The 23,823-nt window shown below is 36.9% G+C and overlaps 1 protein-coding gene across 2 annotated transcripts in view; it reads right to left on the bottom strand.

Moving 5' to 3' along the window:
• Positions 1-5,692: 5,692 nt before the first annotated feature.
• Positions 5,693-23,823, bottom strand: part of ccdc102a (coiled-coil domain containing 102A) — a 56,638-nt gene continuing 38,507 nt past the window's right edge. For both annotated transcript variants that reach the window (XM_026211873.1, XM_026211872.1), the window contains 3 exons: positions 16,978-17,148; positions 15,715-15,818; positions 5,693-6,504 (listed from right to left, as the gene is read on the bottom strand). In XM_026211873.1, coding sequence (XP_026067658.1) covers positions 6,363-6,504; positions 15,715-15,818; positions 16,978-17,148 — 417 coding nt within the window. In that variant the 3' untranslated portion in view covers positions 5,693-6,362. The remainder of the gene's footprint in view (positions 6,505-15,714; positions 15,819-16,977; positions 17,149-23,823) is intronic.

Below are 23,823 nucleotides of genomic sequence, written 5' to 3'. Positions count from 1 at the left end.
AAAACGTGTACTTAAAACTTTTAGGCAAATATTTTTGCTATTATTTTGTTGTGTGGAATTTATGCAAATATGTTATGTTAAAATAATAAGAGAGAGATGCAAAGCAGTTATATCAAGGAATAAAAATAATAATGCTACTTATCTTAACAAAACACACATTGCTTTTCTAATATTTGGGGATAATTTAATGTTTTGAAAAAGTCGTTAATGTTCACCAAGAATTGAACATTGTGAAACAGTATTGTGAAATATTATCACAGATAAAAACAACTTTCCTATTAGAATATCTACTTTTGAAAATGTAAAATGTTTCATTTTAAGTCAAAATGCTTGAAAATGTAAAGTTTAAAAATGTATTCTTGTAATGGAAAAGCGGAAAGGTAAAAAGATCCGTGCTTCTTTGAAATATAAATATTTGTAACTCTATAAATATCTTTGTTAACTTTTAATTAATTTAATGTAATTTAAAACATCCATACAATTTACAAATTTTTTTTACATAAAGTATATATTTGAAGGCTTTTACGTTTGAGGAGCATACCGTAAGATAAATACAGAATTCATGCATTAACCATTAACATTTCCTATAGTTTGCCTAAAGCAACAATGTGTGGCAAATCTGTGGCTTGGCCAGACAACTTCAGCAAACAAGGTAAGGATTATTAGCATCCTGCCCATTATCTCTCATGATTGCTTGTGTGGCTGCCGCTGTAATAGAATGACAGATACACCACAGATACCTGAGAACCGCCATTATATAAAACAAGCTAAACAAGCGGTAGATATACTCTGCCCACACCAACCAGCCTCCAGAGACATGTATTCTGAAATGACAGCTGACCGTGAGATGAATATCAAAAGACTTTCTGCTTTACAAGCAAGTAATATTTGAGAATCTGTTATCTAATTCGCTCTTTCTCCCACAGACTTGGTGCTATGCTATCTCTTAACTCTCGTGGCGTGCTGGGAAGAGATATGGAGGAAATAATGTCTGCACTGGTGGAAGTTAACAAAGTGTCTCTCTGTTGTCAAATGTCTTCGCTCTGAAAGACAGCTCTGCGATAGTTAAGGGAGAGAAGGGAATTTAACTAAGAGATGGGGGACACAATTCCTGACGTCTGTGAAACAACTGTTTATTTTAGATTTCTCCGGCCTGTCAAGGTTGGCATCAGGTGCGTCATTTGAAATTGACAGCACAACTCACCGTTAGAGTCATGATGGAGATTCCAGCTGATGAGCCTGTCATGTTCACTTGTTTCAGCTCGTCTCTCTCAGTACATGGGGCAGACATTATAGAGAAATATTTTTTGTTCATCAAAAAAGGAACAGACTATCTTTCCCAAAATAAAATGAGTGATGGAACCATAATTGCAATCGTGAAGGACTCCACAAAACAGTTTAAAGCTGTTTGGACTCAACTGCCTAATATGGAGGACAAGAGTTTAATTACTAGCTCTAATCTTCTTGGCTTGTAAGCAATTCGGCAATCTGAATGTGCTTTTTCTCATTAGCATCCTAGAACAATAGCAGCACTCTGAGCTTGTATTCACCTATAGCATCAGTAATTAAGAGCGGTTCCTTTTAATTGGAAAAATTAATCCATTTTTTAATCAAACTGATGGAATCGCAGCTTTTTGTGCCCATGTCCAGTGGTTTAATTTAGTCGATCTTTTGCACATTCTAAATTACTTCTTAGATTAAATATAGAACAACACCATGTTTTTTTTTTTTTTTCACTAACCGGTGTTGACCAGTGTTGAGAAGAAAAACTCAAGTTCATTTTTTAATATAGTGTTTATAAATGAAAAAATAAATCAAACGGATTATTAAATTACTTTTTCTAAATTAAACAATTTATTATTTAGTACAAAAGAAATTAGAGGGTTTGAATGTATGATCTCAGTGTCAAATTTGGACGGGTGCAGTTATAGTAAATAATTATAAAAGCACCCTAATCAAGTCAAAATTCAGTTTATAGTATCTTGACTTGAATAGGTTGATCAGTTTTGTTAAATATGTATTTTCTTGAACTGTCTGAATGATGCTGGCTTGAATGAATCATACTTTCCAATACACAGAGGGCAAAGTCCAAACTGATGCTCTGAATGAATCAGACTTTCCACTGCTACATGAAAGAAAAGGCCATCTGAATGATTTTCCAGTACAATATGTGAGGGAGAGGCTGGAGTTGGGGTGTTTAAGAAGTGAGCGAGAACTTACCTTGAAATCAGATGAACCTATGCTACTGACAAACAGCAGTGTTGCTATTTAGTTTAGTATATACTGTAATAGTGGCATGATCATTTACTGGGTTATATAAATGTTAATGATTTTTATTACTAAAACATACTGTCTTCTAACTTGACAATTTAACTGAAGTTAATAATTGTTGACTATTAAGTCACACTGCAAATACTTTTAGGTTCCTGTCTCTTTAAATGCACTAGAGTCCACTGGCTTTTAAACACAGATGGCTTTAATATATTCACGGCCCTGATGTGTGACCTTTATGATGTAAACACTCTTACACCTTCTTGAAATGATCCTGTGAATGAGTCATGGGTGTAAGTTAACATGCTGCCTTCAAGACACAACATCTGGATTTCACCATAGGTGTGCCGTCTCACCGGGGATGATACCAGCTAATATAAGAACTGTCACGGAAAGGACAAATGGTGACATTTAACACTTTCTGTGGGTGGTAAATCTGCATGCATCTTAAAGGCATAACACATTTTTAAGGTCTAACTTGTCATTTTCACAGTTTGCTCAGGTAGTTTTGACTGAGACATTTCTCAAAAAGTCATAAAGGGTTGAACAACATGAGGTTGAGTAAATTAGCCATTACTATAGTCATGAAAGATACCTCAGAGTTGTCGAGGAGAGGTGTGGTATTTCTTTTCAGACTTGCAATTTTCACCTGAACAAAAAATCTCACAGACTTGTATTGTAGGAGAAGAATCCCATAAGAATAATATAAGGGGTGGGGACTTGTGTGATTAAGGAACCACCTAGCAACTGCATAAACTCTCAGAATACCTTAGCAACCACATAGCAGTACGCTAGCCACTACCTCAGCAATGCAGGAGTGAGTATCCCAAGCACCACTCACATTTTCTTCAGAAAAGATGCATTAAAATATAAATTTAAAAAGATTGTCATTTTCTTAATTCTGGTAATTACATGTAAGCAGTATGACCAAACATTACATGGAGGAGGGCAGAGCTAGACAGACAGCTTATGTACTATAAAGCTGTATTTCATGACATTCAGCACAGTTCCCTCCACAGCCTGCTGACAGTGTATACTAAGTGTCAATGTGGTAAAGCAGAACTATAAGTATGTTCTAAACTCTAGGTGGGGAAACCTTGTTCATCTCTATAGATATTACCATACCGTTCTCGTCGCATGCACACTTCTGAGCTGTCACACTCAAGGTCTCCAGATGTCAATATTGAAGTGTGCTTCCACAGAAGCGCTTATTCCTCGACAGGTTTGAGATGTGGATAATTGGAGGCCGTTAAAGGAGCCGGGAAGGAGTAAGGATGTTATTTTAGTCTATGCCTGCTTCAGATTATGACTTGCTACATTAACCATAAGTGCAGGTAGAACTGAGGACACACTACATTAGGTAGCAAAAAAGTTAACACCTCGTCTCTTCTCCTTCAGTGGCACGGAAAGACTCTGTCAGCATCCGTCATACATGGGTGGAGGAGACAGAGAGTTACTGGAAATGAGCTTAAGTGAAGATTTTAGAAGTTAAACAAGGTAAGAAAAGGGAAAATAGGGAATAAAATATATGAAGAGGTACATCATGTTGGCCATTGGATGCTAGAGTTGCTCGGTCTCTGCACTATCATCATTATAATGGCCCAGGAAGTTGCTCAAAGCCTCAGTAATAGCCAAAATATCCATTGAAGCAGAACACAACCTGATGCAGTTTAAACATATATTTAAACACACAAAATAACAGGTCTCTAGGGACTTTGGTTTCTGGCACGTTATGCTTCAGTGCACTGGCGCATTGACCTTCTGACTGCATCTGCAAACAGCAGTGTGTAAATGTCTTCTGCAAAGTAAAAATAAATTTGTTTGGAGTCTGCTCAGCTATTATAAATCATGTTCTCCTGAATAAACCACTTAAAAAGCTGACGAAACTGGCGTGAGGTTGGACTGAAGGATCTGAATCCTCTCAACAATAACCAGCTAAGCTAAGCTAAATCAACACATTACAAACCACGAAGAACACGGAGACATGTAAAGAAAGATAACTGTCCTGGGGTCATGTCTGAAAGAAGACCAATTGAAGCATAACACTGCCTGCATTGTAATTAATTATCATTGTGAACACGGCACACATTCTCGAAGTGTATGAGAATGCTTTTAAGAGATTGTTATTATGAAGATGTCACCAAGAGGCAAGCATCCCTAGAAAGGTGCAGTCAGCTGTGAGATTTTAGAAACAAAATCATGATTGTCTTTTCTTTAGTGTTATGAGGTGTCTTTTCAAACAAACAAACAAACAAATATAAATATATATAAATATATATATATACGTACATTTGGAGTTGGTTGGATTGATTGCCAATTTCTAATCTCATGTGAGGGTTTTTGATTAACGACAAGGACATATATATATATATTTTTTTTAATTGGGCATAGATGCATAATAAATTGCAATATTCCATAAAACATTTTTGAAAAAACAAAACACAGCAATATTGCATAAAAAGTAATAGTTTATTTTAATTTAATGGTGACTTTAAAGTAAAATGGAAAAACTGTCATTTATTCACTATGTTGTTCCAAACATGTATGCATTTGTGAAACACAAAATATATTTTAAAGAATATCTTGATGTTATGTCCATACATTGAAAGATGTTTTGAACACCACTGACTTAGATTATATGTACAAAACCTTTATTTGAAATATCTTCTGAGATTTGCAGAATGTTTTTTTTTTTTTTTTTTGACAAACTTCCTTTATGTTCTGCTTTACACACAATCAAACTCAATGTTGATTAAATCACACACATTTGACACTAAATAACAGTCACACAGCCAATATTTACTGTATATACACTTAACATTTATAGAGGTAAAATACAAATACAAAAACTGTAATACAGGCCACTTAAGTAAAAACAAACAAACATCTGATAAATACTTTAATATGACCAGAACACATGTCCCAGTTGAAGAGGAGTCAATATTGGTCCCCATTGCAGATGTAGACAGTTTAATATTGCTTTAAAATCTGTTTAACAGAACATTTCTTAAATGCACTGGTCCCTTTCAACGGGTTGAAATGCAAAAAGGGAAAGTAATTATTCTTGTATATACTTAATAAGATACCAACCTGTTCGTTCACAAACTACCCATGAACCCCCCCCCCCCACACACACACACACACCCCACCCCACTACCTATATAAAACAAGACCTCCACTGCAAAGACAGAAACACATTTATGTGGTCACCAAGAAAAAACTTTGGGACAATTAAAACAGAACTACTGTCAAAAAACAAAGCAGTTGTCTGCCTCTTCATTAACAACCCAGCAGAAATGAAATGTTCCCCAGACACAGGAAACATAATCATCATGTTCTGAATGGGTTGTTTTGAATATTGATGGGAGTTGGCATTAAGGGATGGGGGTGTGTGGGAGGGTTGACAAAAGATTAAATAAGAAATCTAAATGAATGGGAAGAGCAAAAGGGAACAATTGAAATGAAAGGGTGACAAGAAAAAATTATAATGCAGGCAATTAAAAAAAAGAGGAGGCATGGAACACGCATGTAAACAGTACATGAAGCAGAAACACAAAGGTACTGTGTGGACGCATGGGTGCTTTTGCAGATCAGATAATGTGATGTGTCCAGACCTTGTTAATTTATTTCCAGGGTATATCATGGTTTAAAAACTTGAACAAGTTACAATTGGCTTTTTTCAGGCTTGAACTGTGTTCAAATGCATCTGTACGCTTACCATAATACCATGTGCATTCTAGGAGCATCAAAGGGGCTTTTTAGTGCTCATATGACCCTCAAAGGTAATAGGTTTTCAATAACTTGGTCTAACAATGGTCTATGAACCATGTGTATCTTTATATTGATCATCTATGTGCCATTTTGGACTATAACCAGCAATAAAAGTGGTGGAGATACAAGCAGATTTTAGTTTAAAGCACTGTATTGGCCCTTCAAACTACTGAAAAATCATTGTGTTTATCTGTCTGTCGAAGGTTGTGAAGTGTGAGTCCTCTTATGTATTCAGCTGAGAGATGAAATGAAGGGGAAGGTGAAATGTTTGGGTGCGATCTTTGAGTCTTTCGTACATTCCCAGGTCTGAAGCGAACAGTTTAGGGGATCTGGAGCTGCAGTTCTTCTTCCTCATCTTCATCTGGGTCGCTAGGGGGGGCGTCTGCGTCCTCTGGCACAAAACGGGATGAAGCTGATGTCCTCATCTTGCCAAAGAGGCCCGGATTCTGCTGACGCCTTAGCCTTACCCCAAAAATAGACATAAATAAACAAATAAATAATATGGAAATAAAGAAAAAAAGGGAAAAGGGAAAAGGAAAGAGATAAAAAATGAGAAACCATCAAAAAGTATATATGTGGATTGTGGACCTAAGCCACACTTAAATGTCAAGTCAATTTCACAAAAGTTACACACACAAAAAAAGAATGATAGCAGAGAGCAGAAAAAGTCTAGCATCATTTGTCACTGTTGATTTCATATTAGATTATTTCTTTTAATACAGTTCATACATTTTAAATGCAGCTTAAGAACTTAAAGTAATTCTAAACAATGAAAGATTTTGGCTGATTCTTGGTTACATCTATTAGAACAGGAACAAGAAATCAGAAACAGCTGGAGTTCTGGGAATCAAAGTAACTACATCCTCCATCACTGCTGGCATGACAACCACTGACAAACAATATTAATACATGCTAATAGATAAATACAATGCATCAGTTTAGCTTGCTGAAGTCAATGCTGCAAGAGAAAACAAACACTGGCAAAATCTTCATATGTAATGTTAAAACAGAGTTGCTCTCTTTATCTGTGCAAATGCTAAAGGCCTAGGAATGAGTAACCAGTGGGAAATTGAATAGGATACATCTTTGTTTTCACAATGATTCACAAGATATCGGAATATTTGAGGGTATTAAAACGGCGAACACAAACAGCTGGTCATCGGTACACACCGTTCTTAATGACAACACCCTTTCCGTTCCTTCGATTTTTTTCATGCCCATCCTTTTTCTTTCAGTCTCTCTCATTCTGCTTTGTGTCTCTATTCTTTTGTGTCAGTAAAACATTTCCTGGCTATTGAAGTGCTGGCAGTTTAAATAGGAATGGTAAAACAATCACAACAACAAAAACTACAGAAAAAGCACAAGAGGTTGATGCTAGAAAAGAAGGGAGAGAAAAACCCCTCCTCTTGTCTTTGAACAGCCGATGACTCACTATATTATTAGCGTTTGCATAACTGAACAGATGAAAAGCTTCTTGTCTCTCAGGGGCAAATAAGTGCATATAAGGGCCCAGGATCCTCCACAGAAGAGGGACCTACTGCCAGGAAACACTAAACACTGCTAAATTACACATTGCACTGTTTTGACCACAGGGCCTCACTCACAGAGGCTAAAGCTTTTGAGTCCAAAGCTTAACAAGGCTGCAATTTACACTAGAGATCATAAATACAGACACACACACAAACAGCGAAACAAAAAAGATTTTTTGTTGAGCCCACACACTGACTCATGTCTTCAGGCTTCATCTGACAGTCCATGAATATTTTAGCATTTGGCTGAGGGACAAACAACATGGAGATAATTATTTAAAATTTAGAAATGAAATATACATATTCTTCTGTCATTTTTTTATTATTGTGTTTTTTCAAAGCTCATTGCCAGAGATGGAAATGCCATGTGACTAATATATATATATATAAATGTGAATTATTTTTCAATTTTATCATGGACCAAAGAATAAATTTAGACCCTCTGGCATGATATTATCTATCCTGTAAAATGCTACACCATGATTAGAGTATGGAGTTGACTTCTGCACTTCCTAACCAAAGGAAACCCAAAGTGACCAATGGTTAAGCGGCTATGTACTTGTTCTACCCCGACGTTACTGGCACTGAGACATGTCCAATAAAGAACATGTCAATCAGACACACCAACCGTGAAATCACGACACCAATGTCACATGCATGATAATCCCCTTCTACACCAAAGACATTTTCATTATCCTTTGTTTGATATATTTATTAATATATCTCCCTCTTCTCCTCCCCCACATGCTAGTACATAATAATGCAGAAATACATTCCCTCACAGAGCTGATGAGTTGCCTGTCAGTCAGTGGAGGTGTGCTTTAAGAGCTTGCCTTTTAATGTCTGGAAACTCCGATAAGAACACAACTGGTGAGCTACATTAAAGCCGCACAGAAGCATACCATCAGGTCTCTAGATCAGATCGCTCTCACGCAAAGCCCCATCACCATGCCTCCGTCTAGCTCATTCCTCCACAGAGAACCATATCTGGCACATTCCTCAGAGCTTTCAAGCTATCAGGTCTACAAAGTGCTTTACAGAGAATTAACACTATCACACACACACGCTTTCATCTGTATCCCACCCCTGACCTCTGTGATGTTAACAAACCCTGCTTAACTCTCACATGCTGCTACATGTACACACTGTACATGTCAAAAATATTAATTGTACTTTAGAAAAACATTATTTTACACAAAATTAAATTTGACCCCATTTCTTTTCTTTAAATACTTCCTTGTTACCACTGTAAATTGCAACTAACTTTATCAAACCAATTTGTCTTTCAAAAGTTTCCATCTTAATACCTAATATATACCACTTTATTGCAGTTAAGCGGCACCTTTTTTTTTTTTCACGTCCCATTTCACCAGAAAATACTTCACATTATTGATGTAAAATGGTTCATAAAGGCCATTTCATGTTGAATTTAATGACCTAATTAAAACCGAATGGGCATATATTATTGTACCTTTTTATTGTATCAAAGTGGACATGCACATTTCAGAAAGTTGACTTATTCTGAGAAGTGACACTCTCTCTTTTAGTCAGTTTTACATCACCAAAACAATAGAAAAATGCATTAAAAGAAATCCACAGACTAATGGCAGGAGGGTATTGTAACTATATAAATCTAAGTATATTAATTTTTTTCTTAATATACATAACAAATTTTATGTAAAAAAAAAAATTCATGGGGAATGCTTTATTTCACATTATCCCCTGGTTTCACAGACAAACACTTCATTTATAGCGATATCATTGACTTGATTGCAAACAATTTCACAGATACTATTTAAACTGAACTGAGATGATTACATCGCTGAATTCAATGATGAACTGCCTTTAACTGTCATTTTGCTTTAAAGACAAAATATTTTCCTAATTAATGTTGTTCAGTTGCTTTCACGCAATCTTTTTTGTTTAAAGCGCTATATAAATAAAGGTGATTTGACTTGACTTGACAAGACATAAACCTAGTCCCAGATTAAATGTAAATCCGAGCTGTTTCAACTGAAAATATGCCTTTGTTTTGTCTCAAGATGCACACCAGTAATGGTTTTTCCTAAAGCATGTTAATTAAAATTACTTAAATGTCTTAATTGAACTATGGCCTAATCCTGTTTTAGTCTAAGCCCTGTCTGTGAAACCGGGCCTACAGTAAAGTTTAAATTTACTACCAGCCATAAGAAAAGCCATAAGAGATCAACCTCATACTGCAATGTTAAAGCGACAGGTCACCCAAAACTGAAAATTCTGTCATCATTTTGCTTACCCTCATGTCATTACAAACCTGTACGACTTCTGTGGAACATAAAATAAGATATTCTAAGAAATTTCTCACTGTTTTTGTTTTTTCTTATACAAATGGTCAAATCAGTGGTCACTGAATCCGTTTGGCTAATAACATATCTTTTGTGTTCCACAGAAAAAAGGATTTTTAATTAGAATGACATTAGGGTTAGTAAATGATAACAGAATTAGCATTTACAAATGAACTCTCACTAAGTAATGAACATTGTTTAAGCTACTTGAAGAGACCTGTGGTATTTCAAACTCCAAACGGACCACAAGGGTAACAAACAACATACACAGGCAACAAAAAGTTTAACACATATGGCATAAGTGACACGACTGGGTGTGCATGCAGACCTGGCAGGCTACTCCACTTTCTGTAGTGCTTCGGAGCATTGTCTGCTATCATCGATTTACGCACCACGTTTATGATTATAGACTGAAGGACATACAGTCAATTACTATCTAGAGAGAGTGAGAGAGAAAGATCCATGAATAAAAAGAGAGAATTAGAACAAGGGCGACAACAACAACGAGTTGAGAGAACAACAACGAGTGAACCAGATCAGAGACTGTGAGTTCACAGTTTTCCAATGAAGAAAGAAGCAAATAGGCACAGTGGGGGTGCCAAATGATGCTGCCGGTGGGCTGAGCAGAGCTGCCATCTCATGCTGCGAGACTAACAGACAGACAGAGCTGCTGCGAGCAGGACGCCGGGTGAGTTCACCCTGTTAGAGGAGCCAACCTCAATCATGAGATCTGATCCTCTTCTGCGTGTCCACTATGTCCACGGCAGATATTGTTCTTCATGGTATTCTGGCTCCAGGGCATAAACTGGGCAGAGTCAGAGCCAGCTGGGAAAAGATGCGACTCAGAACTTCCTGTGGCATCAGATACGGCGGGTATGAACTCCAAGTCAACTCAGCGACTGAAGCGCTATCAGTTCCTTAATACTGTCATTTCCAGCCTTCTCCTGTCACCTTGACAAACCCTTACTCCAAATCAGCCTCTAGACCATCCTCTGTCTCCATGACAACTTGGACAAGCGCTCAGCTCCATCTGTCGCCCTCTCCACCCATGGCCTGTTCCGATAGTGCTGAACCCTGGCCCAACTCTCAGAGGGGCGGTCTGATTGTTCTTACAGCCTTTCTTCAACTCCTTCACTTTCACTGTGATGTATGGGACTTGCTGACAGCATAGTGAGCAACCTTTATTCCCAGCAGAGTGCTACAAGTTTTTGAGCAAACAGAATATGAATAGAATTGTTATTGCTCAAACTTGGGGTTACCGTATTTTTCGGACTATAAGTCGCACCTGACTATAAATTAATTTTGATAAATAAGTCGCACCTGACTATAAGTCACAGGACCAGCCAAACTATGAAAAAAAGTGTGACTTATAGTCCGGAAAATACGGTAGTTTTTTTTTTTTTTTTCAAATCCCTAAGCTTAAGTACATCTAAAAAGTAAAAAGACTATGTAAACATCAAATAAGAATTTAAAAAGACGACTTAAGTATTTTCTAAACTTAGGCTATAAACGAACTAAAGCACTACAGTCGCTCGCCTTCAACCAGTCTATCGCTGAATTTATCGCAAACTCCTCAATTTTCGCAAAAGATTGCACATGTTCGTAATTGTCACAAAATTTCTGCATAATTTGGGCTTAGAAGCACCCCGTGACGTCATCGCAATGCGCATGCAATCAAAAAAGGCCTTGCGTTCTCATCAGGACCGATTTACAAGATCTACATTGGATAAACAAAATGAAAGCTGAATGAATCTGCGTTACTAGTTTGGGTATATTTTCACTGCAAAACAATAAGAACTACTGCAAATTTTGAGAAAACCCGCAACAAATTTTTTTCATTTTAGTAATTTTGATCGGAGAAAAAAAACAAAAAATACCAAAATAATCGTGAAATCCTGGAGGGACTGTTCAACGTTACCACTACTGTGGTACTTCCGTACCATTACAGATTGAAAGAAAGGAATAAAATGTACTGTAATAATTGTAGAATTGATCATATGCACGATTACTTCCTGGTTTGATATAAGCTAGCTCAGTCCTTTCCTGTCAACTGTACTCTCCTTAAGGGGAGCGCCCTGTAAGGGAAACAGGTCAATTTAGCTCAAAGGGAATCATTTAAGATTTTAAAGGGAATTTGAACAGAATCACTGTTTCACGGCTGGTCACTTAGACGCCCTGCGATTCAGTGAACGAACCGTTTAACATATAATCTGCGCTGGATACTAATATCCAAACTATAGTGAAACACTATCAATTAGCACAGTAACAAGATCTGCAGTTTAAGACATTAACTTGTAAGCACAAAACACAAGATACTTCTCTTTTCAATATGAATAAGGCTTTATTAGATAAATCTAAGACATATAAACTAATCTAACACAAACGCATACACTCACACATTCATACAAGTTGCAGGAAGATCAAAAGTTAGGGAAAGATGAGTTTCTCAAACGGAAAAGAAAAGAAATAAAGTTTGACGAGACTAGGTTGTGTTCCTTCTCATCGTGGCTAAGTAGCAGCAGGCGTGCAGGCTGAAGCACGCAGAACCGCGCTCAAAGAACAATGACGACTACACAGCATGGCTAGAAGCTAAAAGCTAAAGCTAGGTAGCAAAGCTACAAGCTAAAAGCTAAGAGCAGGCATGACTAATAGCAGAGACTAAAAAGCAGACTAAAAGCCGACTAAAACCAAGATTTCATGGTGTCCAAAGTATTTAAAGTGGCCTGTTGGCCACACCTCAAATGTTGTCTTGACCAATCAGATATTGTCTTGGCTCGGGGGTATCATAAATCATTTGTTTATCTTACCAAGCATGTGGTCCAAATTTTCTTGCTCTGGCAGGGTCTAATTTTGGACATGATTCCTATAACACGAATACGATACATGGGACAAATAAATTATTGTCTGAACTAATTCAAGCAAGCAGATTGGATCACAGACATACCAAACACAATTACAAATCGTTAAGCTATGCCATAGTTATAAAAAAAAACATACACAATAAGTGATTATAACATGATAGTCAAATGTGTGGGTTACACATAAATGAATATGGAGTGAAGCGATGGACTGATTCATTTTTAAGTGTTTTTGAGTTCATTCTGGTCCATATATCTGTACAAAAGAAGTTTCTTTGCCATTCTCCGACAAAGGGATGTTCTGTGAAGACAGAGGTTTAAAGCCCTTCCCCCCCTTAGGGGGGAAACATGGGTTTACATGTGATGTCCAGCGTTGCATTTCCATTACGAACAACACATTTGGCACCAAATTTCTCTTCTTTGAATTGAAATTGTAAATAATTGTTCCAGTGGTGTTAATGTTGAAAGCTGTTGTGTGAACAAGTTGGTTGGTCATCTTGCTTGGTTCTTGTGGCACTAGAACTGATTTATGACTTCTTGAAGAATTCGGCTCTCGTGTTTCAAACATCGCTTTGATAGACTCTTTAATTTGTCTGGTTCGACTCATTTCTGTTACAGCCCTTTGTTCGGTTTTTCTACATAATCCAATCATAATTTGGAGAAAAGTTTTCTCTAAGAGGACCAAACGTCCACGTATACAATTTCAGGAATGACAAATGCGAAATATTAAAATGAAAATGAAATCTGAACATTTCAAAAAATTGAGTGCATTATTTAATTGTTACACCAGCTTATTTATTTAAGGTATTTAAATAATTCAGCATTATAAGCTGCTGTCTGGCTTTATTCATTTATTTTTTATAAATGAGAAGTGACTTTGTGACTTCCTGCACTTGCTATACTTTATAATTCAGTCCGAAAAAGTACAATTTTTTTTAAATAATATTTATTTTATAATAAATCAAAAAAGCAAGACATGAAAAATCCTAGGCCTGAAAATCCTGAAAGTAAGATATTTATTATCGAGAATACCATTAAGATTTTGTTTAAGAGATTCCCCTAACTGCCTTAACAGTTACGATAGTGTTTATTTGTCAGCATTTAAATGTACATTTACGTGTCTGGGTACTTTCCTGGGATTACCAGACACTGCATATAAAATTATACGTTGTTTAATGACATGAAACTGTACATTTATTGTGCTATCATTATTTACAGGGTTGCAATTATTTGGTTTCTGAGCTTCTGATAAGAATGAGGCAGGAGAGGAGAGTCTCTACCTATATATAGCACATATAAAATGAGCTTCACCAGAAGATTACTAGCTGGCTTATCTTTATCCGGAAGTTGTAAATAGATCTCTGTGCATATGGTCAATCGCATGGTCTGTTTACTCACTTGCATCAAACAGTGAGAGATGTTGAGACAGGTGAAAAGTGTTTGAGTAATACTGAACTATTGTTGCTCCCACTGTTAGCAGGGGATAATCACTGCATTTGGGGTAAAAAAGACAAAATTGTGTATTGTGCCAAGAAGGTTGTCTGTTTGTTGACAGGCATGAACTGATTAGCAGCTACCTTTAGTGGAGACTTTAACGATTACCGCCAATGACCAAACCATTCAGCATGGTCGTTCTTTGAGTGACGTCACATCCTAATTCAAACACACCAATAGTACAGTCCCTCCCCTCACACTGATTGACAGCTTTCCGTGTAGAAATGCAAATGCAAAAGGAATTGCGATTCCATTTGAGTTTTGGCAGGTTACATGCATGGCGCAGAGAGATTGAAAAATCTAATGTGGTAATTAATATTGCTAATAATATGGCAGGCTCATAACTCGTAAGATATGGGAAATACAGTTGCAAATGGACTTTGCTTTTTCATTTGAAATGTGCCAGTTATTGTGCGTACAAGAAAGAGAAAAATTCAAACGGTAATGTGAGATTTGCAACTGCAATTAGATTGCAATTTACACATCAACACACAGAAACGCAATTGAAAAATACTATTTGCAGTTCCTTTTGAAAATTGCAGTGAATATTCCTCCATACTTAAAAGTACAAGTACATTTATAATTTAACTGTTTAGAAAAAAATCCCAATTCAGGATTAGCATTTCATCTGGCAGACAATAAAATCAATGGTACATTTCTTTTACTGACAAAAGGACATATTCATATACAAAGACAAGAACATCACAGAGACATGGGGGTAAGCTCTTTTAAGACGTACCAGTAAGTGACCACACATAATGCCCTAGTAAACCAGATAGCAATGATCTAAAGGCCCACCCAAACACCTTAATATCATGCACAGGCAAGCACCTCTACATTACAATTACATTGTATCTCACAAAGTCAGTTATTTTCTACTCAACAGTCTGGACAGAATCCAACTGACATCTCTTCCTACACCCATAAAGGAAAGATAACTTTGCACAAATCCAATGTGAAGAACAAAAAATCTGCAAGGCTGCATATTTCAGATAAATGACTTGTGTCTTCACGACAATCTCATAATTTAATCATATGTATCCTCACATGTGTGAACTGGAGGAATTATGCCGTGTGAATGTCTTCATCATTAGAAGCTTTCCATCAAAGTCCCTGTAAACACCTCCATGCCTGTCACTGTGGGGGGAGCTGAGCCCACAACACTGCTTCAAGTCTCCCTGTTACTACGGTAACCCACAGCCAGGCAGTCTGGGATTGGCTGTGGGTAGGTACAAGCCTGAATGCAGGCAGAATAATGAGAGAGCGAGACTGAAAGAGAAAAAAGGCTGAGAGAATCGTTGACAGTTTACACTATAAACCTGCCATCTTATTCATGATAACAGAAAAGCTTATCCTGTATTCATTACTGATCAAAAGAGATCTGAACTGAACACTATTCTCAAACATATCGCACCGTTTAAAGAGAGACTGCCGAGTCCTTGGGTGCGCATGTATTTATCTGGTTACCTGGATTGTAGATGCTCTAGCTGAACTTGTAGGTTCTCTGTCTGCTCCACCTGCTCATCCAAGGACCTCTGTAGCTTTCTGGTCTGATTATGAGCCTCATCCAACTGAAACAAACACATATTTTGGGGATCAAAATTAAGGATGATAAGCAGACCTTGTCTAGTGTGAAAGAGCCATTTGACGCTGCTGTGTCTTCACTATAGCTTACACTCATTGATCATAGTGCTGGGAGGTTTGACCAAAAATCTATATCATGGTTTCTTTAGGATTCTGGTAGTTTCATAGTTTGTCACTTACTGTGCCTTTATATGAATCAGATTACATGAAACTGTAAGCAGATCACAAAAAAAAACACAAAAAAAACATGCAACATTATAATATGAGCAGTTTTTTATGTAAATTAGATTGTATAATCTCAAAACTTAAAAGAAAAAACAATGGTCTGACCATCACTTTGTGAATATATGCTTATTAAAACGTATCTGCACGAAACAGAAACAGCAGATGGGCATTATATGGAGGTAAGATGAAAAGGAAAAAACATCTTAACTTTTCTGAAGAAAATCAGTTTCCCTCAGATATAAATTAATATAAAACCCCCACCCCAATTCAGCATTTAGGACCTTCTAATATTTTGCACGCGGTGAACAGTAATCTTGCTCTGACTTTCACACTATCTTCTTCTCTTTGCGTTCCTCATTAGCGTTGGTTTATTAGCCTAGTTATTAATAGTTCTCTAACCACTAGTCAAATTCATACCGTGTGCATAACTTAAACCGGTTTCCCTTGTGAACCGTTATATCACCCAGCACTAACTGATTCTATGTCACTAATCCAAATCTTATCTAGCTGATGATCACATATGTGAACTGTGAACTTCTGACTGTCCAAAGAGACAGGAAGAATTGGCTGAAAATTATGAAATCAAATAACTGTGTGCTATCATTTGCAAAGCTTATTTTATATCTATATCTATATAATTTTAAATTTTTTAAAAACGAATCACTTTAAATATTAAATATTAAAATAAACTATATAATATAATATAATATAATATAATATAATATAATATAATATAATATAATATAATATAATATAATATAATATAATAAACTATGGTTAAAAAAATACTGAGCCCTGTATTAGATTGAAAAACTTTAGTTTTTGAGGCCTGTATTAGATTTGAATAAAAGTACAACAACAAACAACAGAACACACTCAAAGCATTGATGAACATCATTTTGAGTGAATGCCTCGGTTCACCTCATCTTCAGCCTGGCCCAGCTCTTTCTTTAGTTCCTCCACCCTCAGTCGGAGCTTCTTCACTTCCGTCTCGTGCTGCTCCACACGCCGGTTGGCATGTGCCAGCTCGGCCATCTTCTCCTGGTACTGTTTTTTAACCTTGGAGTGGACGTGCCGCAAATCTGCCAGCTCCTGGAAGAGAACAGATGCATTGACACCAAGCTCCAGATAACAGAACCAAATCATCATTACCATTCTTTGTTATGTACACTTTGACACAGACTCAATATAAAAAACTGTGTTTGTGTGTGCTTTGGGAGTGTATCATACACCTTATTGGCCTCATGAATATTAATTAGGGCTATAGCTATATAGAGATAATGGTCTTTTGACTGTACTCTACATTCACTGATACGCAGAAACTTCTGTCCTGTATTTTTTTCTTTGCACTGCAGTCAAAAAAAAAAAAGCTCTCGGAAATAACGATTGTTGCCCAAAAAGGCAATTTGTGAAAGTCCTATAATTTCTACTATACTTCTGCTTAAGACAAAAGGTGCTGTTAGCATTATGAAGTGCTACAAAGAAAACAGATTCTGAGCTATCTTCAATACGCCTGGATCAAAGTAAAGATTTCCACATGCTATCCTTTTTAGAGAGAGAACTCAGGTCACATAGAGCTGGTAACTTATCAAGTTATGAAAATACAGCAGTGTACCTTCCTAGACAATAATACAATGGGACACAGTGCTTCAGTTCTCGTCAAAACACAAGGGACTGTGATGGGGAGCCCAAGTCATATCTAATCACCAAATAAAACACCCCATGACCAACAAAGAACATTATGTTGCTAACAGAAGGTGAATTGCCCACATACAGTGTTTGTTTTCTCCTAGTATTATTATTTTACTGCCATGGGAGTCTATTGTAGCTCATAGAGTTTGCATAGTACTACAAAGTTGTAAAAAGTGCCCCACTATGACTCAAGAGAACAGTGTTTGATCCATTTTATATCACAACTATATTACTATTGGCTCTGCCTCACATATATATACACATTAGCACAAACATTAAAGCATAATTTTTTATAGCCTACTATGAAAGCCATGGAAATATCTCTTTACATCTACCATCATGAAAAAATAAAAACGCCACTAGAAGCTGTGCCCTGATTAGGATCCGGAAACCACAGCCTCAAGTATTTAAATCAGATAAGACAAACTAACACTGACAATGTCTGCTGTATCCAGGTATTTGTCTAAGTTGATCTTGTGGTCAGACAAGGTATGATGAGGAATCCAAACAGAGGCAGTTCCTGGTATGTGCTGTTCCAAAACCCATATACTGTACCAGTCAACGAAGGAAAACAAAGACAAAACAAACTCAAATCAAATTAATAAGGGTGCCTGTGGATCACACTTGGGAATTGTTTTTTGTAAAATGCAAGAGTTTGTGCTTAACATTGGCAACATATAGTAGTATGGTGTGACACAACCACTTCAACAGTAAAGTCAAGTACTTATGCATATCTCTAGGTGATAACTAACCCAGTATGATCTACTTAGTGTTCGGACCTTCTCCCATTTCTCTACACACACACACAGAGCTCATATAAACCTCTCTGTGGCCATAACAGTGAGGAACAAAGAGAGAGAGAGTCTAGGGAGATCGAGGGGGGTGGAAGCCAAAGGGAAGCAGCAGAATCCATTAATAATTTAAGAGGATAATCAAGTAGCTAGATAAATCTCATTCATAATGTACCTCCCCCATCCCATGAGCAGCCAAACAGTATATTTGTTTTAGAGTGGAAGCACGTATGCTCACATACATGGAGATTCATACTTTTTTTAGTGTCAATGGTTCAGCCATAATGATACGAAAGATAAGACCTTAAAAGATAGTAACAGCATAAGAGGACTCAGAAGAATGAAAAGCACACACACGCACTTTCTAAGCCACCTGGCAGAATGAGAATCCCATGCTGCTGTATTCTATTGATTTCTGGGTCACTGGAAAGGAGGACAAGATCTACTTGTGTTTTTACTGAGAGAGCCACAGCATAGTTAACCCCAGAGCAAATCACAGTGCTCTGTATGTGGAGCGCATCGCTCAATATGGCCTGCTGAGGTGCTGTACGTGCAGGCAGGTGTGTGTGGGGCGAACAAAGACTATAGACAAGTGGTTTTACCAAATCAAAATATCTTTAAAAACAGTCAGTGGGATAATGCTATGTGAGTTTTTCCTTGATATTTTGGTACAATAGTTTATTGAACCATGTTAACACACCCCTTTTTTCCCCATTCCATCTATATATACAAATTTAGATTATTTTATATTCATTATTATTACATTATAATTTTACTTGTTTAATGATTATGACTTTTTAATTAATTTCTTCTAAGTCATTTTGTTGTGGGTTGGTTGTAGAGAGAGTGAAAACTAAATTATGTAAAAAGTATCTGGAAAATAACTGCTTTAAACTGTTGAACCAAACACTGGGTAGCAAATGCAGCGCTGCATATCTATAAGGAAGACTTACTGATCCCTGATCATGTCAGTCAGATCTTAACAAGAGGCTTAACAACAATCTTGCAAGACGCTGTTTTGAAAGATGGTGCTGTTGAAACTAGATTTGACCTGAAAGTAATTTGCCACCCCTGAGTAAGCATAGTTACCCATTGCATGTTACATGAGCAAAAAACAGTCCTTTAATTTGAAAAGCAATGGCCAAGTCAATCTCCTGATCTCAGCCAGAATGAGCATGAATGTCACTTGCTGAAAACAAAACTTAAGGCAGAAAGACCCACAAACACACAACAACTGAAGTCAGCTACAGCAAAGGCCTTGCGAAGCATTACAAAGGAGGAAACACAATCTTTGGTGATTTCCATGAGTTTCGGTTCCTTAAATTAAAGCTTAAAGAATGCACTTCAATTTCCTCTTGATTGTTTCATTTTAATACTGTACTGGTGGCATACAGAGCCAAAATTATGAGAATTGTGTCAGTGTTCAAATATATATGGACCAGACTGTAAACCTACACTGTTATTTTAAATCATTTACCCAGACACAGATTGTTTAAAAGACATCAAAACAATCCTACTCCTGAAAGAAACAACACAATATCAATGCCTCTCATCCAGCTTACAACATAGTTTGTAAAAAAAAAAAAAAAAAAAACCTTTGGTCATGTAAAATAAGATGTGAAACATATGTGAAAGTAGAAAACTTCCAAGAAAAAAGAGATTAGCATGAGAGAAAGAGGGCAGAAACCGTCTGAAAGATGAAAAATAAAAGTTAAGTGGGAGGAAGGTAAAATTACAAATGACATCATATTGAAAAAAAGGAGCCTGTGATTTAACAGCCTTCTCCACTTAAAAGTTTAATTTTTCATCTGGGGTAATTTGGGCCTAGCCATCTTTGGTGAGTGTTTTGATAGTGAAAGAAAGTGGAAGGAAAGAGGGGGCCGGATGAATAAAACATGCCACGACTTGATGAATGATCTATGATGCTACAGAAATCTACTGCAGCAGAAGGAAATGGAAAGTGAGAAATGGAAACCTGGGATATGGGAACAGACACCTGATCAACACAAAGATTTAGACACATGCTTCTACACACATGGGATTACAATGAGTGGATCTGAAGACAAAAAATTATTTACTGAAATAATATTGAGATGAATCCAAACAGACACATACGTCCAAAGGAAATGAATAAAGATAAGTGAAGACAGGGTGAGGCTGTACAGTTGCAAGGGGGAAGGCTGTTAAATGTTTCCTCCTCACTGGCTTTCAGATCCCCAAATCTGCTTAAACATCTGGCCCACTGCGCTTAGAACACACACCTTGTGACGCTAGACACAATCACATCTCTCTGTCTCTCACTCCCACTCTGAAAGATCAGAAATACACAAACTCAGTCTTAGAATATTCTATTTCCTTTTCAATGTGCCTTTCATGCAGCAGCAATGGGAGCAGGGCGGCGAGAGCTTTTTGACACGCTCACCAAATGGTGTGCATCGAGTGGCTTCAATTGCTGCCGCCCATGCACAGCCAGCTAGAAGCTGACAAGGCTTTGGGTCGAAATATATAATATTATTTAGTGAATTATATTGCTTTAGCTCAATTATTATGTCAAACTATTTCTGGCCATTTTGCAGCTCTCTGACATTCAGAAGGTTTTATGTATTTCTGGAGCTTAACACTAAACAGCCTTTCTTACTCACATTCAACATGAGGATAAAAGCAAACTCTTCTCCTGGTGTGCATATATATTCACATAAAGATGCCTTACACCCACATAAATAGTTATACAATCCAGCCATGATGGCAGCCAGAGACTGTATAGGATATAGTATGTACTACTCAAGAGAAATTATATTGCTCAATATGTAGGCTGTAGTCCTGCTCTGCAGTTAAAAGGGTCAGTCGACTGTTTATTTATAAGCTTGACTATCCTTAAAAAAACATAGTGTTTTTTTATTTCAATTCAATTATTTCAATTGTTTTTTGTAGCTTAGTGACTAAAGATCTTGATTAGTAAAATAAGGTTGTAACTCCAAATCCACTGAATGGGGATCTATGATCTGGAGAGTCCCTATTCCTGTTGAGTCCTCAAGCACTGCTCTGGGGAAATGACATAAATGCTTTACATAAAAAAGCATCATCTTATGAAGACAAACTTCAAGTGCAACGGAAATCTAGCACAACCCCCTGACCCTGCCTTAAAGCTATCATTACAGCTGAGGATTAGATCAAGTCTAATAAGACAGCTAAGAGAGAGTGTGGTCTGTGGGCGGGACGCCTCAGTCGATGGGAAAATGGGGGCGATGTAGGATCCGCTGGAGCAATAATGGTTTCTCTGCCAGTTTGTGCCTTCCTAACACTATTTCTCTTGACAGACTGAGAGGATGATTCACTCACTCCAGCTTCACAGTGGGCAAAAACAGTGGGCCAGGAGCTATGATAAAATAGTGTCTGTGGCTTTTAGTGGCCCTGACCTGAGAACAAGGAACTGGTCAGGAAAATGGATGTGCCATCTACAAATAGAATTTGCTGTGCCTTTCAAATGAATGGTGCTTTGTGAGCAATCTACACTGCCTGAATCTAAATTGGAGTTCACCTTAGGAATCTACAGATCGGTGGTTTTAACAAGCAACCTTACAGACATGGACCAAAATTAACACTTGCTAAATCAAGTAAAAACCAAATGCAAGGTACCCACCACTTGGCTAATGACTTCTTTAGGAACTGCCACGAGTAACACACAGACCTGTTCTGTTTGTCACAATTATGATAATAAATTCAATAAAATTCATAAATAAGAAATAAATTAAATATTTCAAATTTTAATAATGAAATGATCACAAACACATACACACACACATACATACATATTATATATATATATATATATATATATATATATATATATATATATATATATATATATATATATATATACACACACACACACACATATACACACGTAAATCAGTTAAAAATACATTTAAATTATAAGTAGGGCAGCCCTTGACTAAGGATTTTATCTGGTCCTTAAAGCATTAATCGAATAATCCCACCGCGTTTATTAATAAACTGTTTAAATCATTATAATGAGCCTTTAATAGCCTACTGTACATAGCCTAATAAGCGCACAAGCATATGCATAAAGCTTGCCACAACATATCAGCAAAACTAATGATTATGAATGTGTCAGGGAAAAACTAAGGAGACTGCATTAACATTTATTTATTTGATATACTATTGCTTTCTTTGTTTTCAGATTAAGAGATGAAGTCAGCAACACTGACTGTATGTGAGTTTCATATGATTACGTCATTTGTGAATATTTGGTTTGTATTTGAATTGGTTCACTTGAAAGTAGACATTCCCAATCACTATAAATATATTTTTAATTTCTGTAAGGCAAAAATATAGTTTTACGCTCAAGATCACAGAGACCGAGAGGGCAGAAAGCACATCATGTTTGCTTTCATTATTTTACAAAAGTCCACAACATTACATGTAGAGCCTTTGAAAGATGTATTACTCTTATCTTATGACCATAAATTACTACTTTAAAGTATTTTAAGAGCAAGTGAGCGCACCGGCGCCTCCATCTGTCCTGCACAATTTGTAAACTATTACCAGCACTGTATATTTATAATACAAAAATACAAATTGTGGTAACTAAGAAATGTTCATGACCAGTAAATATTCTAGGTTCATTGGTGTTGAAAGATTTCATTTTGTATGCTGCTCACAGAGGATTGTAGAGATGTGGAATTTCACCCTACTACTTAGTTATGAATTTAGAATATCATTTCTGCACAGTTTTTGAAATGGGTTAAACAAAGCTTCATTAAAATGCCACATGACAGACGCACAGACAAAAACAACCATGATGCTCTGCTGAGGAGTTGAGCTGGAAATGTTGGTCCACTGCTGTGGGGATTCCTGAAGCAATAAATTGAAGCATGCAAGAAAAGCCTCATTCTGACTACACCGCACTCCTCAAAACATCACATGTCCTTTAATCCGGACATCAGATTTAAAGTGAGACTATTTTCACCTGATTTAGCCCCTAACCTTTCCTCATTCAATCCTGAGGTTCCAATTACTTTTTCCTTTGCTTTCCTTCTCTATTTCTCACTCTCCTGTCACCTCTTACATTCAACCTCTATGTCTCACCTTCATTACCTCCATGCAATTTCACAGCGCGGATCCATTGTATTGATTGTATTGTCCACCCCCCCGCCCCCACCACCACCACCTTCACAGTTTCTCTATTGTGAGATGAACACTGCACTCTCTTTCGGCACATTATCCTCATATCTTCATCCTCATCAGTCTCTCACCCTCTTTT

The sequence above is a fragment of the Carassius auratus genome, chromosome 30 (assembly GCF_003368295.1).
Source record: "Carassius auratus strain Wakin chromosome 30, ASM336829v1, whole genome shotgun sequence".
Taxonomy (NCBI): Eukaryota; Metazoa; Chordata; class Actinopteri; order Cypriniformes; family Cyprinidae; genus Carassius; species Carassius auratus.
The sequence above is the reverse complement of the archived record's forward strand: the minus strand, read 5'-3'. Positions and strand labels throughout refer to the sequence as shown.